A 21,677-nucleotide genomic window follows, 5' to 3' on the forward strand; every position below is an offset into this window, starting at 1 on the left:
AGCTGATTCACCTTTTGTGGCTTCAGCTGCTCCATAAAAATCATTAAAATTGTCCAACCATTCACCCTCAGATGCAACAGCTGCAGCTCTGTGGTCTACCTCAGGACATGGGGTGTGTCCCATCCCAGCTGTGTTTTCTGCCCTTGCCACCTCCCTCCTCTTCATCACGTTGAGTTAGCTGATGGAGCTAATCCTTTGTTGGAAGGGCAGGAGACATCCCCACTTATTTCTCTGTCGAGATGTCACCCAACCTGTTAATAACCTCCCTTGTGTTAGGTGAGGAAATGTGTTCTCTGCTTTATAATGCCAGATGGAATATTTGTCCTGGAATGGAGCGCAGCAGCCCCCGAAGGCACCTGCTGATCCAGAGTCCAGACAGCTCATTCAGCTGGAAGCAGCTGCTTTTGGACAGATGAAGTCTGCCTCTAGCTCCCTGAAAATCATTCTCATTTTGCAGGTGATTCACAGCCCTCAGGATGGCATTTGTATTTTTTTGCCCCTTGCAGTTTTGGGGTCAGGACTTCCTGCAGCGCTTCATGCAAGGCCAGGACCTGGCAGTGCTGTGCTGACACCTCTGACCCCTGCCTCTCTTCCCACCTGCACTACTATACCTTTTTTTTTTCTTTTTTTTTTCTTTTTTTTTTTTTGAGAATTGTTACTGCAATGGCAGCCACCACCCCTTGGAGACCCGTGAGAGAATTGCAGAGGCAAAGGCAAATAGAAGACATTGTTGGCAACTGATCAGCAGGTGGAATACTCATGTTTCTTTTTCTGGCTTCATTTTAACAGCAGTCTTCGTTTTGACTGCTTTTCCAAATTACATCTTCTTTTAAAGAACCAAAACTGGAAGAACTAAATAAAAGGCACACTTGCTGCTGACAGTCTGAAATTGAAATTTCTTCTTATCTGTGTTTTGTGTTTAATGAAAAGTCCGTGTTTACTTTGGTGTTTGCAGCCATCCTCTTTTTTACCAGGCAGGACACCGTGGCTAAGCCCAAAGGTGTTACTGAAATGAAGACAAGAATTCTAAACCAACCAGCAGACTGAAACCCTCACGTTCCCCAATTAATAAGCACTAAATGTTTCATTGCAATCAATACTGAATTTGACACACAAATCAATTTTTACCCATGACCAACCATAAAATTACCCAGGACTATAAAATTAACCAAGCACAAACACCTCCTGTCGATCAATAACCCACTCATCCCAAAAGTTAGATAAAAGAAGGCCAATGGACACTTTAAAAGCCAGGCACATGAAACCAGTTTGGTGATATGTTGCCACAACACAAGGTATGTATTGATTTTATTTGTCATGTGTCCCGTGACAATGAGCACAGAGAATCCCAACCCTTCCTTCCTTCAGAAATACCTCCATCTGCTTAGTTCAAAGAGGTGATCTTGGAGAAGCACTACAGATCTTTGTCATCAGGAAGAGGCTCCCATCCTCTGCAGGATATTCCAGCCTTGGGGTGTGGGAAAACAGTCTGCGGAGGCTTAAGGATTCCATGTGCACATCAATATGATTGTATGAAATCGTTTATTAACAACTTGCACTCACTTTATATAGAGAAGCCTTGTTTACACCATCTTATCATGCAGGTGGCTTTGTATTCCAATTACACATACCATTCTCATGGAACCTTCTTTTTACATAATTATTTTCTTCTTCTGTTGCCAATTAAGTTATCTCTTTCCCATTAGCTCATTCTCAGAAAGCCTCTAACTAGGCCTCAATAACCCAATGTGGCCTAAATTGAAGTAAGTCAGGATTGCTCACAACCTGTATATTTCTGAACTGTTTCCCCATCATTGGGGAATAGCAGGAACATCTCCAGGAGATACTGTGAACCAGCAAACATCTGGAAAGGCACCCAGCACTCAGGACATGGTTCACAGCTCCTTGGAGGGAGATCCCTGAGAGGACAGAACAGCCCCAGAGCAACACTGGGATATCAAAATGGAGCTGGCTGAGTCTCAGCCTATTTTGCAAAGATGAGGGGGCAAAAATTTAACTGAGTTGTGACAGTTTCAGCATCAAAGTGTTGTCTTGCACTTGGGTTGCCTGCAATTTCCCAGTTTTCTGTAAGTCTCTCAACATTTGAAGATTGTTTTGTGTTGTTGCAGTCGTATGCTTCTGTTTGCAGAGTGGATGTTTTCACCTCTGGAGTCTACAACCCAGTTCCAATGCCTAGAGAAGCAGAATTCAAATTTTAGCAAGAAGCTTTCTCGTGGGAATAGCAGCACAAAAAAAAAAAATTAATTTCTAGTTTGTTGCTGTGACTGACTCTTGACATTAGGTCTTTTTGTACTGAATTAAAAAAAAACAAACAGATTTGGCAAAAACACACAAAAAGGGCACATAGTAAAAACCAATAACCCAGGATAAACTTACTCTCCTAGGCCTAATTAATCCAAAGTTGTTAATTTTGGACTGGCAGCCAGGGGGCCAGGCTAGGTGTCTCAGCCCATGCCATCGTGTCATCAAACCCTTTTTATCTCTCCACACCCACTGTAAAGCTACTGAGCAGTCATAAAGCCACCCTGAGGTCCATGGAGTGGGGTGAGTAATGTCACAGTGCCCCTGCTGCCTGTCTGCAGCACCTTGGTGCCACTGGGTTGACCATGGTGGAGCCAGAGTCTCCTTTGCTTTCAGACAGAGGGTGAACTGCAGGGATCACAGATAAACGTACAGATACTTCTGTGATTCAGAAAAAAACTCATCCAGCCATGGCCACCCCCCCACTGAGCTGGAAGGTGACTTCCTATGCTCTCCAGTTGTTAGAGTTCCATTTCATTGCTCTTTCCACTTGGCCCAAAGGAAGATTGTTTAGAAAACCCACAGGCTACGACTAGGTCTGTAATTTTCTCCAGGTCTGCAGAGGGAGAACCATTTTTACTTCCAGCTGAAGAGCATCTCACAGCAATTTATCCTCTCTGTTCAGAGGGATTTGCTAACTGATGATCACTCAGGTTAGTCTGGGGTTTAATGAGCATTTTTAGAAAGTCAAAATGTCAGAAAAACTCTGGTGGTGAAAGAGAAGGCATGGCAAATGCAATGCACAAATCAGCAGTGGGTTTTAAATCCACTGTGCTTAATTTGCAGTTTTGCACCTTTTGATCCAAGCTTTCAACCAAGCTGTTTGCCGTGCAGGAGAAGATGCTGACAGACTCTTCACTGAATTCCTCTTCCTTTTCCCACAAACGTATTCTCTTCTCAGAGAACACAGGCGGGATGAAACAATAACTGCCAGGAGACAGACAAAACCCTTCAAGGCAACAGACAAAAGCAAAAGCACAAATCTTCAGAAATTCACAGAGAACTTCTGCTCTCAGACACAGGCTCCTGAAAGAAGACCAAGAGCTCTTGAAGTGTGTTGCAGGCAATTTTCTGCTCAGAAGATGGGGAAAACTATGGGAAACACTATTTAAAAATCTTGATTAATGCAGGAGAACTTGCAGGTGGGATGATGAACAGGTAATGAGAGGGAAGGAAACCCATTGATACAGGAACGTGTTCTATTTATACACATTGGCAGGAAGAGCAAACCAGAAGAAAACCTTATTACTGACAGAAAAGGAGAACAAATAAAGGAAGGCACAGAAATCCCCCTGTCTCTTCTTTGTTTCAACCTTCAAATCAAGTGAATTGCTGCCAGTCACTACACCTGACCTCTTAAGGAAGATGAAAGCAACAGGTAGCAGCAGCAAAGAACAGATTCAATTGGATCTGGTTCTGTGGTTACCCTGAGATTGGCAGTGCTTGCAAAATGTACTCCTCAGTATTTAGGAGGCCATTTAGAGACACTTTTTAATAACTGGTGTTTATCTACAAAAGATCATGGTGTTTGGAGGTTCTATACTGCCTGCAGAAAGGAGGACCTGTGGATGGAAAGTTCAGCTTAACCCCAACGTCCAGGAAGAGAACAAACAATCCACATGGAAGCACCTTGGAAAGTCATGTAAAAAGTGACAAACCCAAAAGTCACCATGAATTTGTCAAGAACGGGGGGAACAGCTGTGCAGAGAGAAGCAATGAAAGAGATCTGGGGATTACAGGGGATCAGGAAAAGAATCTGAACCAATATGGTGATGCTGCTGCAGTCGACAAATGTCACACTAAGGGAGGTTCCCTGATTAACCTGATTATTGGATAGAGATGTAGGGAAGCAAACAAAGTTGGAAAGAGTCCAGAGTGGCATGAAAAAAGGTTTGGGAAATATGGCTCATGAAATCACAAAACCTATGAGAATTTGTTTAGTCTAGAAAAATTGAGTTTAGGAGAGAATATGACAATATAATGTGAAATTATATATAGTTATCCAAGGTGTTTGTGTAAGTTGATGCTGATTAATTGTGCTCTGTATCAGTTAGATGCCGGGAAAGAAACTTGCATTTACAAGCAGAGCACAGTTTAGATGCAGGTTTTAAAGACAGCTGAGTCCTGAAACAGCCTATCTAGGAATACTGCAACATCTCCCTTACTGGAGGTTTTTATTAAGATATTGGACTGCCAGCTTTAAGTCTTAGCTGCAAAGTCCTTCGGTCCTGAAGCTGAAGCCTTGTGTCTTGCCGAAGAAACACACAGCAGATGCCAGGATTCCTGTCAGAAACTGCATTTTGATGGAGCCAGGAGCAAACGCTCCCCAAACCACACCAAGCCTGGAGACTTCACCTTACGGCCTACCCTAGACCCAGCTCCAGCCGAGAGGCCAGACGGCAACTAAAGAACCGAAACCCATCCCGAAAAACCCCAGCTAAACCCTCCCCTCACCCCATCTTCACCCCGGCGGAACACAAAGGCTGCAGCCCCCTTCCCCGGGGCTGAGGTAACCCGGGGGTGGTCGCTCCTATCACACAGGTAGGGCCCAGGCGGGAAGCGGCTCGGGTTCCCCCCCCTTTCCTCTGCCCTCAGCTCCCCTCAGCCGCCAGGCCCGGCTGCAGGGCGAAGGCCGGGAGGCGCGGAGCGGCCGCCATGTTGTCGTCCTGCGGCCTGTGGTAACTTTCGGGGAAGTTTCTTTCCCGGCCTCTGGGGGGACGCGGGGAAAGAAGGGAGGGACGGGGGAGGGGGGGGGGGGGGGGGGGGGAAGGAAAGACCGGAGGAGAGCGAGGTGGAATTTGCAGCCACCGGTGAGGAGGGGGCGAAGGGGGGGAAGGAAGGCCGCGTTTTGCGCGGAGTTGCTGGGAGAAGCGAGGGGGTCCGGGAACGTCCCCGCTCCCCCGGGGGCCGCGCTGAGGGCGGCGGCGGCGCCGTCTTCACCGCGGGCTTTAGGCCGGCGGCGCTGCGCAGGCAGCGTAGGAGCCGCGCAGAAGGCGTAAGGAGCCGCCGTCCCTCCGTCTGCGAGCGTCTCCGGCGCTGCCGCCGCCGCCCCGCCCACCCCCGCCCTGGCCCCGCCCCCCGGGCCGCTGCCCGCGTTCGTATTGGCCGGCGCGGCCGTCATTCATCGGCTGGGCCCATCTCGCGGTCCCCATTCATGCAGTTTGGTTGCGTGTTGGTGTATTTTACTGTTTGCAATAAAGAGGGGGGGATTTTTTTTTGTTCAGTTTCTGCTGCAATTAACTCTTGGTCCCTTAAACATCTTTTTTTTTTTTTTTTTTTTTTTTTTTTTTTTTTTTTTTTTTTTTTTTGCCATTTTGCAGAACGGTTGAAACAGTTTGGCGGTGGTTACATTTATTTTTTTTCCAGGTATCTTGTACCTATATATTTTGCAATCAACTATTAAGGTGCAACTATGCCCAAAAGAAAGGTAAGTACGAAAAAAAATACCAAAAAATTAAGGGAGACAGATGGGGAGCGAAGGGGAGAGATCAAAGCAGCGTTTGCAAAATTAGCTGTAAATTTATTTATTTTTTTTTCCTTCTTTCTGCGCGCGCGTGTGTATGTGGAGTTTTTGGGTTTGTTTTGGTTTTTGTTTTTTTTTTTTTATTTTGCATTTTTTAATTTTTTTTTTTTTTTTTTTTTTGTCTCTTCTGGCTTAAAGTGAAACCCGGGACCGGAGGGGAGAAGGTTTTAAAAGGCGTTGTGTATCTGGGGGGGGGGGGAAAGAGGAAGAGGGGGGAAAAGGAGGGGGTGCTGTTAAGCGCGGGGAGGAAAAAAAAAAAAAAAAAGGAAGAAAAAAAAAAAAAAAGGGAAGCCGTGAGTTCACTTCGGGCTGTTTTGTTTGCGAGGAGAAGGCTGGAGCTGTGTCTCCATGCTGGATTACAAACAGCCATAGTGCTGCTGCTGCCCCTATGGAGAACACAACAGCGGCAGCCCCGGCTCTCCCAGCACCCAAAACCCTCCGCCCCAGCCCTCCCTCAACCCCCGCGGGTTTATTTGAAGGCGAATCGGGTTATTCCTTGAAGGGATTTATGTCGGAACCGGGTTTCTTTCTCCTGCGTTTTGCCTTTGTTCTTTTTTTTTTTTTTTTTTTTTTTCCTTCCTCCCTCCTCTCTCTCTCTCTCTCTCTCTCTCTCCCTCCTCCTCTCCCACTTCTTGTCATACCAGATGGTTGTGCAATGGTAATTCGGGGCCATTAGGCGGCGCAGAATTTGAAACTCGCCTTCAAGGAAAACGGGCAAAGGATTCCACACCACAATTCCCAACTTTTTCACTCCCAGGGGAACCCACCGAACCCACACCCACACCTCAAACCCATCACCCCCACACACTGGGACCCCCGCAACCGCCCATCGGGGGCTCCGGGCAGGCCCCGACGCCCACGGACCCGCCATTTGGCGGGTCCGTGGGCGTCGGGGCCTGCCCGGAGCCCCCGATGGGCGGGGTGTAATCGCGATAGAGCCATCTCGCCGATATTGCCCTTGAGTGGGGCCGGCGACGACCTTGTTGTGTCAGGTAAATTGGCGGGAAGTTTTTAAACGCGGGGAAACGTGCGGACGCGGTGACGTCGGCGTTGCCGCGCTGAGGCATTGTGGGAGTTGTAGTCCCTGAAGGGGGGAATGGGGGGGGCGTCCGCCATCGCTGTCCCCTCTCATTCTCCCGGGTTAGCAAAGGAGCTGCGAGGTTTCCCCCTTGAGGGTTGGGGTCGGTGCTGCTTTCTCACCTGGGTTTCTCTCTCCCCTTGCAGGCGCCAGCGGAAGGAGAGGCAAAGGAGGAGGTAGGAGCTGCTGCCAGAGGCTCCATCATGAGGTCCATGAAGGGGGGGGGGGAGGTTCGGTTCTGCTTTGTTTATCGAGGCTCAGATCGTGGTGAGGTGGGTGCTGGGTGTCCTGAGGCCCTGGGTACAAATGTGGGGCCTTCCAGGTAACATCCCTGAGCCTTCGCAGGCCCCAAGAAGTAAAGAAACTTTTATCACTCAGCAGAACAAACTGGAGAACTCGTTGCCATGACACCCATAATTTTGTAAATCCTGGAGTTTGGGTTTTTTGGGGGCTTCATCACCTGGTGTGTGGGCTGTGTTATTTTGGGCTGTGGTTCTGAGAAAGTGGTGCTTTGTGTGCTCCCTGAATTGTAGTGACACATCTTTCCTTACGCAGCCAAAGAGAAGGTCAGCTCGACTATCTGCTGTGAGTAACTTGATTTATTCCTTTAATAACCTCTAATAATTCCTTTGATAACCTCCTGTGTGATGCTGGCTTCTGGGGGAGGGTTACAGAGAAGCAATTTGGGTTTTTTTTTTCCCCATTGGTATTGTGAAAGGCCTGGTGAGAGCACTGAAATATCTAAAAGTAAAGTTCTCATTCTGTCTTTCCAGTCCTTGAGCATCCACACATTGCACCCTTACTTTAGGACATTTCATATGAGTAAACATTCAGTCTGGACACATAGAATGGTTTGGGTTTGAAGGGACCTTAAAGCTCATCTCATTCCAGCCCAGCTTGTTCCAAGCCCCATCCAGCCATCAGCACTGCCACAGCTTCCTTGGGCAGCCTGTTCCACTCTCTCACCACCTTCAAAAGAAAGAATTTCTTCCTAATGTCCAACATAAATCTCCCTCTTCAAGTTTTGCACCTCCCTTTTATTTATCCCTGTCCTCCCATGTGTCAAAAGCCCTACCCCAGCTTTCCTGTAGCCCCCCTTCAGATATTGGAAGGTTGCAATAATCCAGAGTCCAGTAATAATTGATTTCAAGATGCATTTTTTTTCTGTAGGTCTTCTCCACACAGATAACCTGCTCGTAGCTCTGTAAAGCACTTGCTCTCTCATTAGCTGTGTTATCTGACCATTGATTTTGGGGACCCAACTGTTGGTAAACTGAGACCTAGAGGGTGTAAATCTGTGTCACCTGGCAGGGTTCAGCCCAAGGTCCCAGCCCTCAACAGGCTCTTGGAACTCTCTTCTATATACATTTGGTCCCAGGCCTTTTTTTTTTTTTTTTAAATTCATCTTAGATACACCAAGGGTACATATAACAGTTGTATGTAATAATACATCTAACTTATACATAATAATATATATAACATTTGCTATTTAAAGCAGAAAGTACTTTGTTTTAGTGAAAGCTAAGATGTGCATCCATACAGTTCTGTCCAAACACCTTTGCTTTTTGACACCTTCCCTTCACAGCAGTCAGGAACACCCTGAAACTTTACTGATCCATTTCCTGTACCATAACCTGAGTTACCCACATGAGAAAAAATGGGTTTGGAGGCTGAAACAGACTGAAACACCCCCCTTTGACATTTCCTCCTTTGTTTGAATGAAACAGAGAGCTCAAAACTGTGTCTGGTTTGAATAGTTCCCAATACTTTTAGCAGTAGTCTTGCTAAAACATTGCAGGCCTTCCTCTGACTGTTTTTCTGTGTTTTGTGCAGAAACCTGCTCCTCCCAAACCGGAGCCAAAGCCCAAAAAGGCAGCACCTAAGGTAAGGGCCTGAGCTCATCTTCAACTGAAGTTCTGCTTTTCTCTCTCAGGGGGTGTATGGAGGGGGTGAAAACCCCTCCCCAAGCAATCATTTTGGGATTTTCTTGATTTTCTTTAAAGATTTAATGATATGAGTTCCAAGGACAGGAGAGATGTAAAGAGAATTTTATCCAATTCCTACTGAAGGGATGTGGCAAACTGAGCAGATTTTAAATCAGTTGTGGTGAGGCTTTCCTGCTTCCCTTGCAAGGCTGTTCTGGAGTTTCATATAGTGCATTGTTGGGAAAATGATGCTTTGAATAGAGATCAGAGACTCAATTAGAGGAGGCATTGAAAATCATGCTTTTAATTACAGTTCCTTACTATGTTTTCATTCAAAAGCACTTTTTGCAGTTAGTTTCCAGTATATTAAATTTTAATCACTGGAGATAAAGTTCTACATGCACCTTACCCTAAGCTGGATATTTTTGGCAGCATCCAAAATATTGGCATATTGTAGGCAAGGGAGTTAAAAAAGAAACTGCTTAAAGCTCCTTTGGAGCAACAGTTTGGAATTTCAAAGGGGGCAGTTTGCAAGCCAGGAGGGATTTCTTTAGACCCCTCTCCCCTTCCCCAGCAGTCAGAGTGGGCTTAGATCTGTGAATATTCAGATTGCATGGAGAGTTTTGTAGCTGGAGAAAACAAGGCAGCAACAACAAACCCTCAGTGTCCTTATCCCCCTGTTTTGTTTTCTCTGGTGGTCTGGACAAAGCAGAGGTGCTGTAGTTACAGCAGGGGATGATGGGCTGGGAACCAGGAGCTTTTTTCTGTACATTTAAAAGACCTGGCAGCTGCTTATGGCACAGCAGCCTTCCAGCTGGTGGAAACCATTCTGCCTCCCCAGCCCTGCTCTGTGGAGCAGCAGAGATGCCAGGAGACGTGGATGAGAAGGACAACCCTGTTCGTTGTTTTGGGGAACACTGCTCTCATCTCTGTCATCTCAGGGGTGTGCAGAGCAAATGTTTCACATCTGTGTCTGGTCCTGCAACAGGATTCCCAGACCTGGTCCTGCAGCAGGATTCCCAGGGCCCATTCCAGAGCTGCAGGGGAACCTCAGAACCCTGCTGCTCCACATTCCTGTGGCACCAGTGGTTGGCACACTCTGGATTTTATCTCCCTCTAGTGGGAGCCCACTGCTGGTGGTTGCTCTTCCAGCCTGAGAGCTGCCTGGAGCATCTCCAAGCCCTGGGTTCAGGCTCTGCTGATGACCCACGCAGAGGTCAGTGCAGTTGTGTGTGATCCCCAGGGCTGGTGTTTTCTCTGTCAAGTTTCCTTTCTTATTTTTGTGGAAACATCTCAGGGTTCATACACAAGCTGGATGAAAAGTTGCAAAATGAAGCCATGGGAAGCTAAAGACTGTGACTGTCAGGACTTACTTGAGGTCCCCTTCTGCACAAGCTGTGTGGTGCTGGCTCCCTCTGGGAACATTCAGCTCTGCTGGGAATGGTCCCCCTCAGGTGGCATGGGGAAGATGTTGGTCCTCTTGCTTCCAAGGTGCTGGTTTGAAGCCAGGACACCTGAGCTGCTTTTTGTGCCCTCTGGAGCTCCTGATACTGGATCAATATCTGTGCAAAGGGGTGTGATAAGAATTGGGCAGGCGTCTGACATTCCTCTTTCCCCCAAACGTTTAACTTTGCACCCTTCAGGTTCTGTGAATGTTCTTTATGTGTCAGATTTCACCTTCTCATCTTACCTCTGCTGAAGGACACAGGGAAGAAAGTTTTATCACTTTATAAAACGTGACCTGATTACTGAGTTGCTGTTGCCAGCTGTATAGAAAAATTATTCAGGAAAATGAATTCAGTGGAATCAGCTCAGAACTGAGCTGAGAGAATGGAAGAAACTTGGAAACTGGAAAAGAACAGTATCTGCTGGGGTATTTTTTTCCCTGAACTCATTTGGTTATGGAAGGGGGATTGATCCCTTCCAGAGTAGCTGTTAGCTTGTCCCAAAAGTGATGATGGAGTTTGCAGAGCAGAGCCCCAGGATCCTCACTCAGCTGTGTGCTGGGAGACACTTTCTCTCCAGTTAGAGTCCAGCTCAGGCAGGCAGTTCCTGTGGATTCTCCTCAAATCCCTCCTAAAGAGAGGCTTTACCAGCAAAGGGTGGGCTACAAAGTGTTACAGTTTTACCTCTGTGAGTACTTCACTTTTTTTTTTTCCATGGGGTAAAGGAAAAGATACCCCAAGCCTTTCAGAATCCTGTATGGAAGAGCAACCCAGCAACACGCTCTGCTCATGAGCATGCTGGTGCTGCTGGAGGAGCCCTTCACAGGGGACTCCTTAGGTCAGGCAGAGAGCAAACCAGGGCCAGAGTAGTGCTGCAGCTCCAAACCTTCCCACCAAACAGGACCAGGGCAGCTGGGTGCTGATCTTATTGTGATATTTATCTTTCTTCTGCCTCTCTTGGAAATTGGAGGACTGTGCAGGCAGTGGAACAGTGCTCTTTGCTCCTTTCTCTCAGAAAGAGCCACTGCATCTCTGATCAGAAAGTCCCCAGGGAGGAGGAGAGGCTCAGCCAGGAGACTCCTTGCACCAGGTTGTGGTAGAGTTTCCCAGGTGGGTTGAAATCCCACAGCAAGGTCAGACTGCAGAAAGAGACCCTCACCCATCTGAGTGCTGCTGACCTCCTCTCTTACATCTGCTGTGTTTATAACAGGATTTGGTTTAATTTTGGTGATTTTTTTAAATTGATATCATTGAAGAATCAGCACCTTGTACTCTGTGCCTGAGTGTACCCTTAGCAGCATCTCATTTTTACTGGGAATTAATTGAGGCCCTGTTAAGCAAGATGCTGGAATAGGAGAGTAGACTTTTTGTAGCTGGTAGTCAGTGAGACAACTCCATCTTCTGAGCAGAGAGGTCTAAATAGTCATAAATGTTCTGCTTATCTTCACTGAGAATAGTGATTTTGCAGATATTTGAGGCTCCTTTGTTGGAAGTAGATTAATCAAGCAAGCAACTAAATGAGTTTGCTCAGTGCCAGTATTTCTTGGCAGCCAGAGGCAGCTCCTCCAGAGTGAAACTTCACAAGAGTCATGTCCCTGCATTGGGGTTGGGATCTGACCTTGCCATATAGAACTTTTTAATCTCTCTTAATATTACTGCAGAAGTTGCAGTGTCAAGTTTAGGTTTGATTTAGCCTGATCCACATCTAAGAAATCACTCTTAAATAATAAATCCAAAGTTCTGGAGTGAGGCTGTTGAGCCCCCAACTTGCCCATCACACAAATGGTTTTATTATTGTAAGGAATATTTCTGGCAGCGAAGGGGGAAAGTCCTTTGACTCCAGCTTTGTTACAGTCTCCTAAATGGGCATTAATAGCACATCTGAAGTATTCTGGTATTTCCACTGGTTGTACATGTTCTTTTTGTTCTGTGCTAGGCCTTTCAGCAGCACAGCAGAAATACAGGCCAGTTCAACTCCAGCATTTTTTAGCTAATTGAATTGAATGCCTATTTAAAACAGGAATTCTTTTAACCCCGACCATGGCTGCTTTTATATTATCCACTTCCCAGTAGCACAGTCAGGGCAGAATAGAAGGAAAATCCTTAGAAACTTTCCTTTCCTTAGAAACTTTCATCTCCTCTTTGTCTGTGTGAAGTTCAGTGGGGAGAAGCAGGTCCTGCAGGTGGGTTGAGAGCTGAGAATGTGCAGAGATGGAGGAGGTGGAAATCAGAGCTCACCATATCCCTGTCTGTTTCCTTAACAGAAAGAAAAAGCAGCAAATGATAAAAAGGAGGACAAAAAGGCAGCAACAAAAGGGAAGAAAGGAGCCAAAGGCAAAGATGAAACTAAACAAGAGGATGCTAAAGAAGAAAACCACTCTGAAAATGGAGATACCAAAACTAATGAGGTACAGATGGGCATCAACCCAGATGTGTTGGTAACACATCTGCAGGAACTGCTTGTCAGGAGGGGGGGGGTTTCCCTGCTACCCTGTAAAGACAGGCCAGGGAGAGCCTAAAGGAACAGCATTCTCCTTGCAACCATTCCTGCTGCCTGCTGGAGCCCTTCCACAGGTGGTCTGTGCTATGGTAGTGTCCCTGGCAGGGCTGGCACCAGAAAGATGCAGAATATTTGGGGAACAATAGAGCTCAGTGAGATTGCTATCCAACCCTGAGCTGACTTTGCATTATCCTCTCTGGTCTGCTGGATTTGCCTCTTCTGCTCAGCACGGGTTGGTGCTGTGCCAGAAGTCTGTTTTTAAGTTTTACACAATGCTTTAAAAACAACTTTAAAACAATTCTTCACCAGGGAACAGTTCTACAAGAGATCTGCAAAATAAACTTGGTCTTGTCTCTTGATCTCCAAGCCTCTTTCTGACAGATTTTGAATGTGTCAGTTGCATACCTGAGAGCTGCCATTTGCTAGGAGTAGCTACAAGCTTCAGGCAGCTCCTGGTGGCCTTTTCCTAGAAGATGTCTTGCTGAGAGCAAAAGTGCAGCATTTCCTATGGGCTCCCTTTGCCCCTGTAGGCACAGGCTGGCCTGGTGTATTCTCTCTTGGTTTTTGATTCACAGTGATCTCTTCACATGTGGAGTATTGTTACCCAGTTAATGGGTTGCTTATTCTTTCATTTTTTAAAACCATTTCTTTGCTAAAGATTAATACAGGGCTAATGTACCTCAAAGGATCTTTGACAGGAGCTTTGCAATTTTTCTGTTTTGGCTTTAAAAAGTAATAGAAGGCATTTTTATAGAGAAAAATAAATGAGAAGGTGAGACTCAGTTTCCCCAAAGTCTGGACTACAGCCAAGTACTGTGGGGTTGTTTTGTGTAATTCTTACACTTCCCTTTGACTTAGGGGGATGAAGACTGAGCTTTGGATTGATCCTAATCTAAAATGCCTTTGAGCCTTCTGCCTCTTTGAAGGAGACACTTAACATTCCAAAATTAACTCGATGACCAATTAAAACTCATCTGTATTTTAGTTTTTGGAGTGATCAGCCACCACGTGGGTGTGTTGGTATTCTCTGTAGTACCTCTGCAGGCACAAAACGTTGTCCTTGTGTGTGTGCTAACAAACTTGTCTCTCTTTGATGCTTGTCAGGGTGGAATTAGCTTTACAAATAATATTTCTGTTCTTCCCAAACACTTTTCTAGGCACCAGCTGCTGAAGCATCTGATGATAAGGAAGCCAAGTCCGAGTAATGTTGACCCTGCCCTATATCTCCATCATTTGGTATCCGTACCTCCATGCTGTATTGTTAACAGAGAGGAATATTTTTATCAACTATTTTATAAATGCAGGTTTTTTTAGCATGAATTTAATTATGGAACATCTTCATCTCGGTTACTTGGGAATTAAATCCCTAACAAACAAAACAAAAACAACAACAACAACAAAAAAAAGAAATCATTGTTTTTAAATTTTGTGATTGTAATAGTTTGTATGGTACATGGAAAGAATAAGTGGTGGTAGCTTTTGACTTCTGTCAGTGTGTCCCTTTTTGTGTAAGTCATGCTTACAGACTTCAGATTTTAATTTTTTTCCCTTGTATGTGTTGTATGGTTTCTTAAAGTGGGGAGGTCTCAAAACAAATAACCGTGTTAAACATTCCAGTGGTTCTGTGGGTTGCTTTTATAAAGAAGGTGAGCTATTTTCATGAAAAAACCTAAGAGCTGGAAATCTGTTGTTTCCCAAATGTAATTTTATTTTGTCGGTTTTGAAAAAAATAAAGAATTAAAAAAAAGTGTAATCATGTTTTTAAATGAAATACAAATGTTTCTTTTAAAAGGGCAGGTTGGTTGTATGTACCCACTGTTAGGAATTTTGCTGGATTTATCTTAATAAAAAAGACTCCTCAAAAGCTGATTGTGGTTTGTTGCTTGTGCTGCAAACATCCTGCTTGGAAGCTCCCCAACTCCAGACCAGTTGCACTGGTCCAGGGCTTCAGGTGGAGACAACCTGTGCAGCTTGGAAGGCTTTGGGCTTGTTCAGTTGTGTGAACAAAAATGAGTTTATGGGCAGCCAGAATGAGTTTGGTGAGGGTTGGAAGGGACCTTAAAGATCAAAATGGGAAGAGGTGATGCCAGCTGGTGCTTCTGCAGTGAAGGTGGGATGATTGGTGGTGTCCAGTGTACCTGGAGCCTTCTGGATGTTCTTACAAACTCTGAAGGTATTGTCTAGGATTGGTGTATGTGCCTTTTAATTGGCTGTAATTAAGAGGGGAGCTCTTTGTGCTCAGGAATCCTGCAGCAGCTCAGAGACTGCCACGGTTGCATCAAACCCTTCAGAGTATAAAATGGTTTGGGTTTTGTTGTTGATATGGGAATGCTTGCAGGCCTGGTTAAGGTGCATAGTTCCATAACTGGTGTTTGCAGTTTGCTTCTTTAAGCAGGAATCACTCACAAACCACTTTCTTGAACTCCCTTAGCAGCATCCACCTGTGTGTAGAGGAGTGCTCTCCATTAACACCAGCTTCACTCTTCTGGGAAATGACAGGAGTTAAATGGGAATATAGTTCTGGTTTTACCTACCCTCATTTTTCTTGCCACAGCTATTCTCTGTGACTTTATCAAGGACACTTCAAGTTTTCCTCTAAAAGCTTCCTTTTTTATGAAGTCTCTCCACACTGATGACTGAATATACATTATATATTTAATAAGAAGAAAAATGTCTGCACTGCAGAAACCTTATCTTTTGCATGAAATTGTTTCACAGCCCAGAAATGGGGAATTCCAAGAGCTGGCACATTTAATCTCAGCTCCAAACTGGTCACTCAGCATCTCAGCATGTGGTGTCTTGTGTTAAATGTGTGTTTCAGGCTCAGTACCCCAGGGCCCTGACTACATTGATGATGTTTAATGTGGATTTAATTTCCCAGGCAGGCAGCAAGAGGGATTTTCATTCCTGCTGCACCACCTGACATTTCTGCAGAGCTCTTCCAGCAAAGCATCAGGGTTAACCGAGCTGCATCTTCCTGAGCAAAAAAGGTGAGAGAGGATTTGGGGGCCTTTTCCTTCTCAAAATATTCCCTTGATCCAGTGCAGCCCAGATGGTGACTCCCAGGGATGCACCCTGGTTTCTCCTGCAGTGAAAACTGATGGAGAGAAGGCACTGAAATCCCTTCCCTGGTGGAAGTGTGGAGAGATGTGGGTGCTGGATCTGCTCCTGGGATCTTCTGTCTCTGTCCTGGGGATCTTTTTGCCACGTGTGGGATCACAGTATCACTGCACATATTCCATTGACATTTTTGCCTCCTGGGATTGTTTCCCATGGGATGCATCAGTGGGGGTCTGGAAAACTGAGGGGAATGGAATAAAATCAAATAAAAATGGAATAAAATAAAATCTCAGTGTCTTCAGTTTGAAGGCAGTGGCTCGGATGTTAACCCAGACACTTTTTTTTTTTTTTTTTTTTTATAACACATCAAAATGATTCAGTGATTTCAGCCTGCTGTGGTATCATAAAAGCTCACTGAGAAAAACAGCAGCCTGCTTTGGCCATGCAATATTCTGGGTTTTTGGGTCTGACTGAATGCTGCTTGAAGCCAGGGAGAAATTCCAGTGGGCCTGTGCTGCTCCAGAGAGAAACTGAAGATCTGGATGAAATGTTTGCTGCTTGCATATTCCTCCTCACCCCCAGTGGGTTCTCTAAAGGGGTTTGAAACAGCAAATGTGGTTTGGTGAGGAAGGTGAGCTCCTTCTCCAGGTCTTGGTTCTCTTGAACCTTTTCTCTTTGGGTTTAGCTTTTGGTGAGTGTTCTGAGCTTTGTTATTTAAATAACAGCAGAGAGGATGAGGAGGGTTGGTATTTTCTTTGCAAAGGGCTCACCCATGTGCCAAGGCATAATCAGCCCATCATATGCTAATTGAGGTCATTCTCTGTGTCATGTTTCTCCATTTTAATCCGGAGGTTATTATACAGAAACATACAATTGAGTGTTTGCTTTTGTTTATTCCTCCCTTTTCCAGTGCCAGGGCGAGAGTTGTTCTTAATTCTATAACCATTGTTATAATCAGATTCCTGTTTCAAATAAGGACAGCAAATTGCTTAAGAACTCTTCAGACAAACCTCCTTGCTCAAATTCAGAAACTTCTCAGAGCAATGGGGTATTGAGGCAGTTGCACAATTAAATAGATTGCCTGCTTTCTGCCAGACCCTCCTCATCTGTTGCTGTCTAGACATGGAATTGCAGGATAGCTCCACGTCAGCTCCCAAGTTTTTGGTTGCCCCAAAAGCAGAGGTTTTGAAGGAGGGAGAGGGGACTTTTTCCCTGGTAGGTGGAACCACTTGCAGTGGTGAGAGCCCAGTGCCTGGGCAAGATGTAGGTGCAGGTGTTGAGTTGGAGTTGGCCCTGAAGCCTGGTGGCAGGAGGTGATATTCTTGGTCAGAATGTTTCAGATCTCCATTGGAAGAAATTGGACAAACTTTTACATCCTCTTGGCCTGGGGTGCATGGATGGGGCTCAAAGCACAACCTGTGGTGCAGGCTCCCAGGGCTGAGGTAAGCTCAGGGTGCCTGTAAATTTTAAGAGAAAGTATCAGAATTTCCTGGCAGTAACTCATCTTCTTGCAGGATCTTCAGCAGAACCTGGGAGAGCATTTTGTTTGTTTGTCAGAACAGTGAAAGGCTTAGAGAAACACTGCTCATCAGCCTGGAAAGGGAGGTTTGAAGTGAGAGGAGGCTCCTCCAGACTTCACCCTGCACAGGGAGAGGAACAGGAGAGGAAGAGCAAGGCTGCCATCAGCAAGCAGAAAATGAGAATCACAATGAGATGGGAAAAAATAACCAAGTTATGTGTTTAAAATGGGAGAAGAAACAAACAAACAAACAAACAAACAAAAAATTATCCCAAACTACACAGCAGGAAGAGTTTAGTAGGTACATCCTGCATCCACCTTCCCTTCCCAAGCCAGAAAATCTGATGGGTGAGAGCAAGAGCAACTTTCCTGTAGTGAATAAAGTTACAGTGGTGTTAATCTGCTGAAGCAGAAAGAAAATTGAACCCCCTGACCAGAAGCGGATGGCTTCTCTTTCCAAATGTCCCCGTGGTGCTGTTCCTCCCCCCTGCAGCTGACGCTGGAGCCCCTGCAATGAAACCCGATGCTCCAAAGAGCCAAGAATCCCCCCCCCCCGGGCCCCTCCGCTGCTGCCTGGCTTTCGAGGAGCCTCTCTCATTTGGGGAGAACAATTGTTAACGTGGCTTCTGGCCAGAGACCATCCCAGTGTCCCAGGGAGAGGGGAACTGGTCACAAGTGAGCGTGGGAGGGGGTGGCAGAAGGCACCGGGGGCTCGGGTGGCTGCTGCCTCCTGCTTTGGAAGGGATGTGGTTGGGATTGGGGCCTGGGGGAAGGTGAGGATGGGGAAGGGATGGTTGTGATGCTCCCATCCCCTTCATCTGCCCCAACTGAGCTCCTTCTGCCAGCTCTGGTGAGAGTGGAAAGCGAGGAGCCAGGGGGAGAGGAGCTTGGAGGGCTGGAGAGCTGCCTGGCTCCGGCGGTGCCAGCCAGGGGATGATGGTTCCGAAGGTGTCAGATGGAAAAGGTGTCAGTCAGGTCCAAACCCAGCAGTGTGAGCTTCATCGTACACCTGAAAACACTGGAAGAAAGTAGGTCCTTATGTGATTGAACAGGTATAAAAAAGTCACAACTTCGCTCTGCTCCCAAAAGAGTGGAAATGGAATTGACATCAGAAGGCTCTGAAAGGCAAGTTAATACCATTGGGCACGTCTTAAACATTTCCAGACCTTCTCAAAAAAGTGTGTGTGTCTGGGGGGGAGCATAAATAACACAGGCAAAAATGCTGTATTGAAACCTAAAAATAGAGTGGTCAAGATTCAAAGCAGGGAACTCACTGCCAACAGGGAATTCATCTCCCCCCAGGAGAGCCTGGATCCGTGTCACCCCCCAGCTCTGGGGCTGAAGTCCCTCCTGGAGCTGAAGTGAGGAGCAGAGGACATCCCAGAGCTGTGCAACAGCTCCATCAGAGCCTTCCTGAGGGAAAGTTCCTGAAGAATTGTCCCAGATTGGACTTGCTTTTGGTTTCCCTCCCCGTGGGCTGAGCGAGGTGCATTGCTGTCAGGAGAGATGAAGGGCAGCTCCAGCCTGGAACTGGCAGGCAAAGCTGCTTGTAAGTTACCCAAGAGATGAAACCCAGAAAAAAAAAAAAGAAAAAAAATCACCAGAGTTTTGTTTGTTTAACATTAACAATTCAGGGAGGGGGTGGAAGTACATTTCTTGGAGCTGAAACCAGATGTGAGACATCTTAGCCACAAAGCTTTCTGGGTTTCGTTTTGTTTTCCTCCCGGTAAGATAAAAGCAGCTGCAGGGAAGGTTTAGGCTGTGGCAACTCTCAGATTTCACCCTGGCTGCAAGGGTGCTGGCAGATGCTGCTCTGTGAGACCACAAATTATCTTTTTTTTTTTTTTTTTTTTTTTTTGGTTTTACTGATATGATACGGGGGCTGCCGTTCCCCATGGAGTCAGAGGGAGGTGGTTGCTAAGCTTAGGACTGAGCCTCAGCTTTCAGAAGTTTGCTGGATTTCTTTTTATTTTCCCTCCCTCCAACCCTACCTACCACCAGCACATCCTTTCTGCTGCAGAGGGAGAGGCTGGAGTTGCTTCTCCAAAGCCTTGATGGCCCCATCCAAGGGAAACCCTGCAGGATCTGCCTTTCCCTGAGGCTGCCTCCTATAAATCTTTCCATGCTGCAAACAGGAATTTGCAAACCCAGGCCAAGCTTTCCCTGCTCTGGTTTCCCCACCCGGGCTGTTAGGGACTGGTTTTATCACCAGAGCTCTTGGAAGTGCTGGCTGAGTGCTCCGGGTTTATGCCTCCGGAGCCCCTATGGGGTCCTCCTCTATACCTGGACCATTACCCTGGGAGTCATTAAAACAATTAACAAGTGTAATTAACTGTTGGGAGGATAAAGGAGAGTTTTAGCGCCTTCTCTGAGCAACAATTAAATAAATTACCCTTTTTGTCTTGCAAAGAATTGACAGCCAAGGGGGGAGGAAAGGAGGAGGGAGATGCACAGACTCTGCAGTGGCACTGAGAAAGTGAATGGGGGGCTTGGAAGACAAAGGCAACAAAGAGGAAGAAATCACCCAGTGGCAGATGCAAACCCAACAATGTCTAATTAAGCCATGGAACTCAGTGCCCCAAATCATCCTGGTTTGGTAACTGATCAGACAAATCCTTGGAAGATGACTGGGGGGGGGCTGTGGAACACAGTGATGTGCTCATCCTCCTCCTTAACCTCTCCTTGCAGGGGAGGAGCAGGGCACCCCAATCTTCTGCTTTTCACCAAATTCCATCCCTAAATTCATCTCTGCAGGGTGGGAGGTTCCTTTGGTGTTGCCATCAGCTGATGTTGAGGTGAGGGCTACCACTGGGTTGAAGGAAGGAGGTCCAGACACTCAATTTGGGCTCATAAAATCTTCCTAACCCCCTTTTTTTTGGGGGGGGGGCCCATCATTGCCTATAAACCTTTCCAGCTTCATTTAGTGCTCCAGCCTCTAGGTGGTGGTCATGTCTGAGTATTCCTGTGTGACTGCAAAGTGAAGTGAAGTGGATAATCAGGGAGGACCCTGAGAGTTGGAGGTTGGGAGAGTGGATGGCACTGTGAACAGGAGATGTACCCCAGCTCCCCTGGGAGGATGGCTGCTCCTCCCTGCCCTGCCCTGCCCTGCTCTGCTCTTCAGCCTCTTTAGGATAGAAATTTGGGGTTTATGTGCCCCCACCCTCAGGGACCAGAGTTTTGGGCAATCCATCTGCTTTCCCTTGGGATGAAGCAGAACCTGTAAGAGCTGGCTAGTGGGGACTGGGGGGGGGGAGGGGGGTGGCCACGCTGTCCTCCTGCCCTGGTGACAGTGGCTTGTGCCAGTCCTGCAGGGGATAAGTGGCAAGCAAATACTCATTTCATTTTGCAAGCCCTGACTACTAGAGGATGTGAGCTTGAAGGGAAAGAAACAGCAGATTTGTAAAAATCCAAGTAGATAGGGAGGTGAGGCCACTGCTCTGTTGGAAGTCAACAGAAGTTTCTCCATCAGGTTGAGTGTGGTGAAGATCTGATCCTTTAAATCTTTGTGTAAATGGGATGTGCTGGGTAGCTGGTGCTTGTCCTGCTTTGTAACCAGAGCTGTGGGAAGGCTGGCAGGCAGGAACCAGGGGTGTTCGTGGAGGATATAGAAGTTCAGACACAGCAAAGCCCTCGTGGTACTCTTCCTCCAGAGGTTTTCCATCTATAGCAGGTGGAAACCAGCACCTACCACTTGCTCGAAGCTGAAATCCAGGTGGGATCACACAGGATCATCCTCAGTCTACAGACTCAGCTTCCTTTTTTCAGTTGCAATCTAAGACCTCTTGTCTGGTCCAGGCCTCATAAATAGATGTTTTCTTTTCATTTCACTTCTTCCTTGGACTTTTCAGGCCAGTACCTAGGCAGAAAAAGCCTGCCCTGGCTGGTTAAAGTTTGGTGGCACCATCCCCGTGGCAGCAGAGCCTGCTCATGAGACCATCACAGCTCTGCCTGATGGATTCTTATTCAGTACACCTCACATTTCTCTCCTCTGCTTTGCAAAGAAGAAATGTCTTTAATAAACAGAGAGGCCATCCAGGAGCTAAAAGAGAAAAAATGTAAGGAAAAAGGGGTTGGAGAAAGGTCTTCTGCACATCCAGCCTTGCTACCTCTTGTGCCATGGGAAATTCATGTGTCTGGCATGCAAAGAGGGGCAGAAGCCTCCTCTCCCACTTCTCTCCAGTTCTCCTCTCCCTCAGCAATTCCAGATCCTGGGTTTGGTTATTGCCAGGTTCAAGCCCTCAGCTCTCCAGCTCCCTTCAGCCAAGGGCTGCACGACAAAGCCACCAGCTCCAGCTCCTTCTGGTG

At 46.5% G+C, this 21,677-nt stretch overlaps 1 protein-coding gene across 5 annotated transcripts; it reads left to right on the forward strand.

Moving 5' to 3' along the window:
* The first annotated feature begins 4,601 nt into the window (after nt 1-4,601).
* Nucleotides 4,602-14,659, forward strand: HMGN5 (high mobility group nucleosome binding domain 5). 5 transcript variants are annotated; one of them, XM_030449275.1, is made up of 7 exons: nt 4,602-4,863; nt 5,689-5,749; nt 7,070-7,099; nt 7,479-7,508; nt 8,757-8,807; nt 12,558-12,701; nt 13,951-14,659. In XM_030449275.1, the coding sequence occupies exons 2-7, from the start codon at nt 5,735-5,737 to the stop codon at nt 13,996-13,998; spliced, it is 318 nt and encodes a 105-aa protein (XP_030305135.1). In that variant the 5' UTR covers nt 4,602-4,863; nt 5,689-5,734; the 3' UTR covers nt 13,999-14,659. The 5 variants fall into 5 exon arrangements, with proteins under 5 accessions (XP_030305135.1, XP_030305136.1, XP_030305134.1 ...); XM_030449276.1 differs by lacking the exon at nt 4,602-4,863 and adding an exon at nt 4,913-5,000; XM_030449274.1 differs by lacking the exon at nt 4,602-4,863 and adding an exon at nt 5,101-5,132 and having other exon boundaries at nt 5,643-5,749.
* The last annotated feature ends 7,018 nt before the right edge of the window (nt 14,660-21,677 follow it).

The sequence above is a fragment of the Calypte anna genome, chromosome 4 (assembly GCF_003957555.1).
Source record: "Calypte anna isolate BGI_N300 chromosome 4, bCalAnn1_v1.p, whole genome shotgun sequence".
Taxonomy (NCBI): domain Eukaryota; kingdom Metazoa; phylum Chordata; class Aves; order Apodiformes; family Trochilidae; genus Calypte; species Calypte anna.

Coding starts and splice junctions, on each gene's coding strand:
- HMGN5 (XM_030449275.1), top strand. Junction 7,509..8,756: donor GGTCAGCTCGACTATCTGCT/GTGAGTAACTTG, acceptor TGTTTTGTGCAG/AAACCTGCTCCTCCCAAACC. Junction 8,808..12,557: donor CCAAAAAGGCAGCACCTAAG/GTAAGGGCCTGA, acceptor TTTCCTTAACAG/AAAGAAAAAGCAGCAAATGA.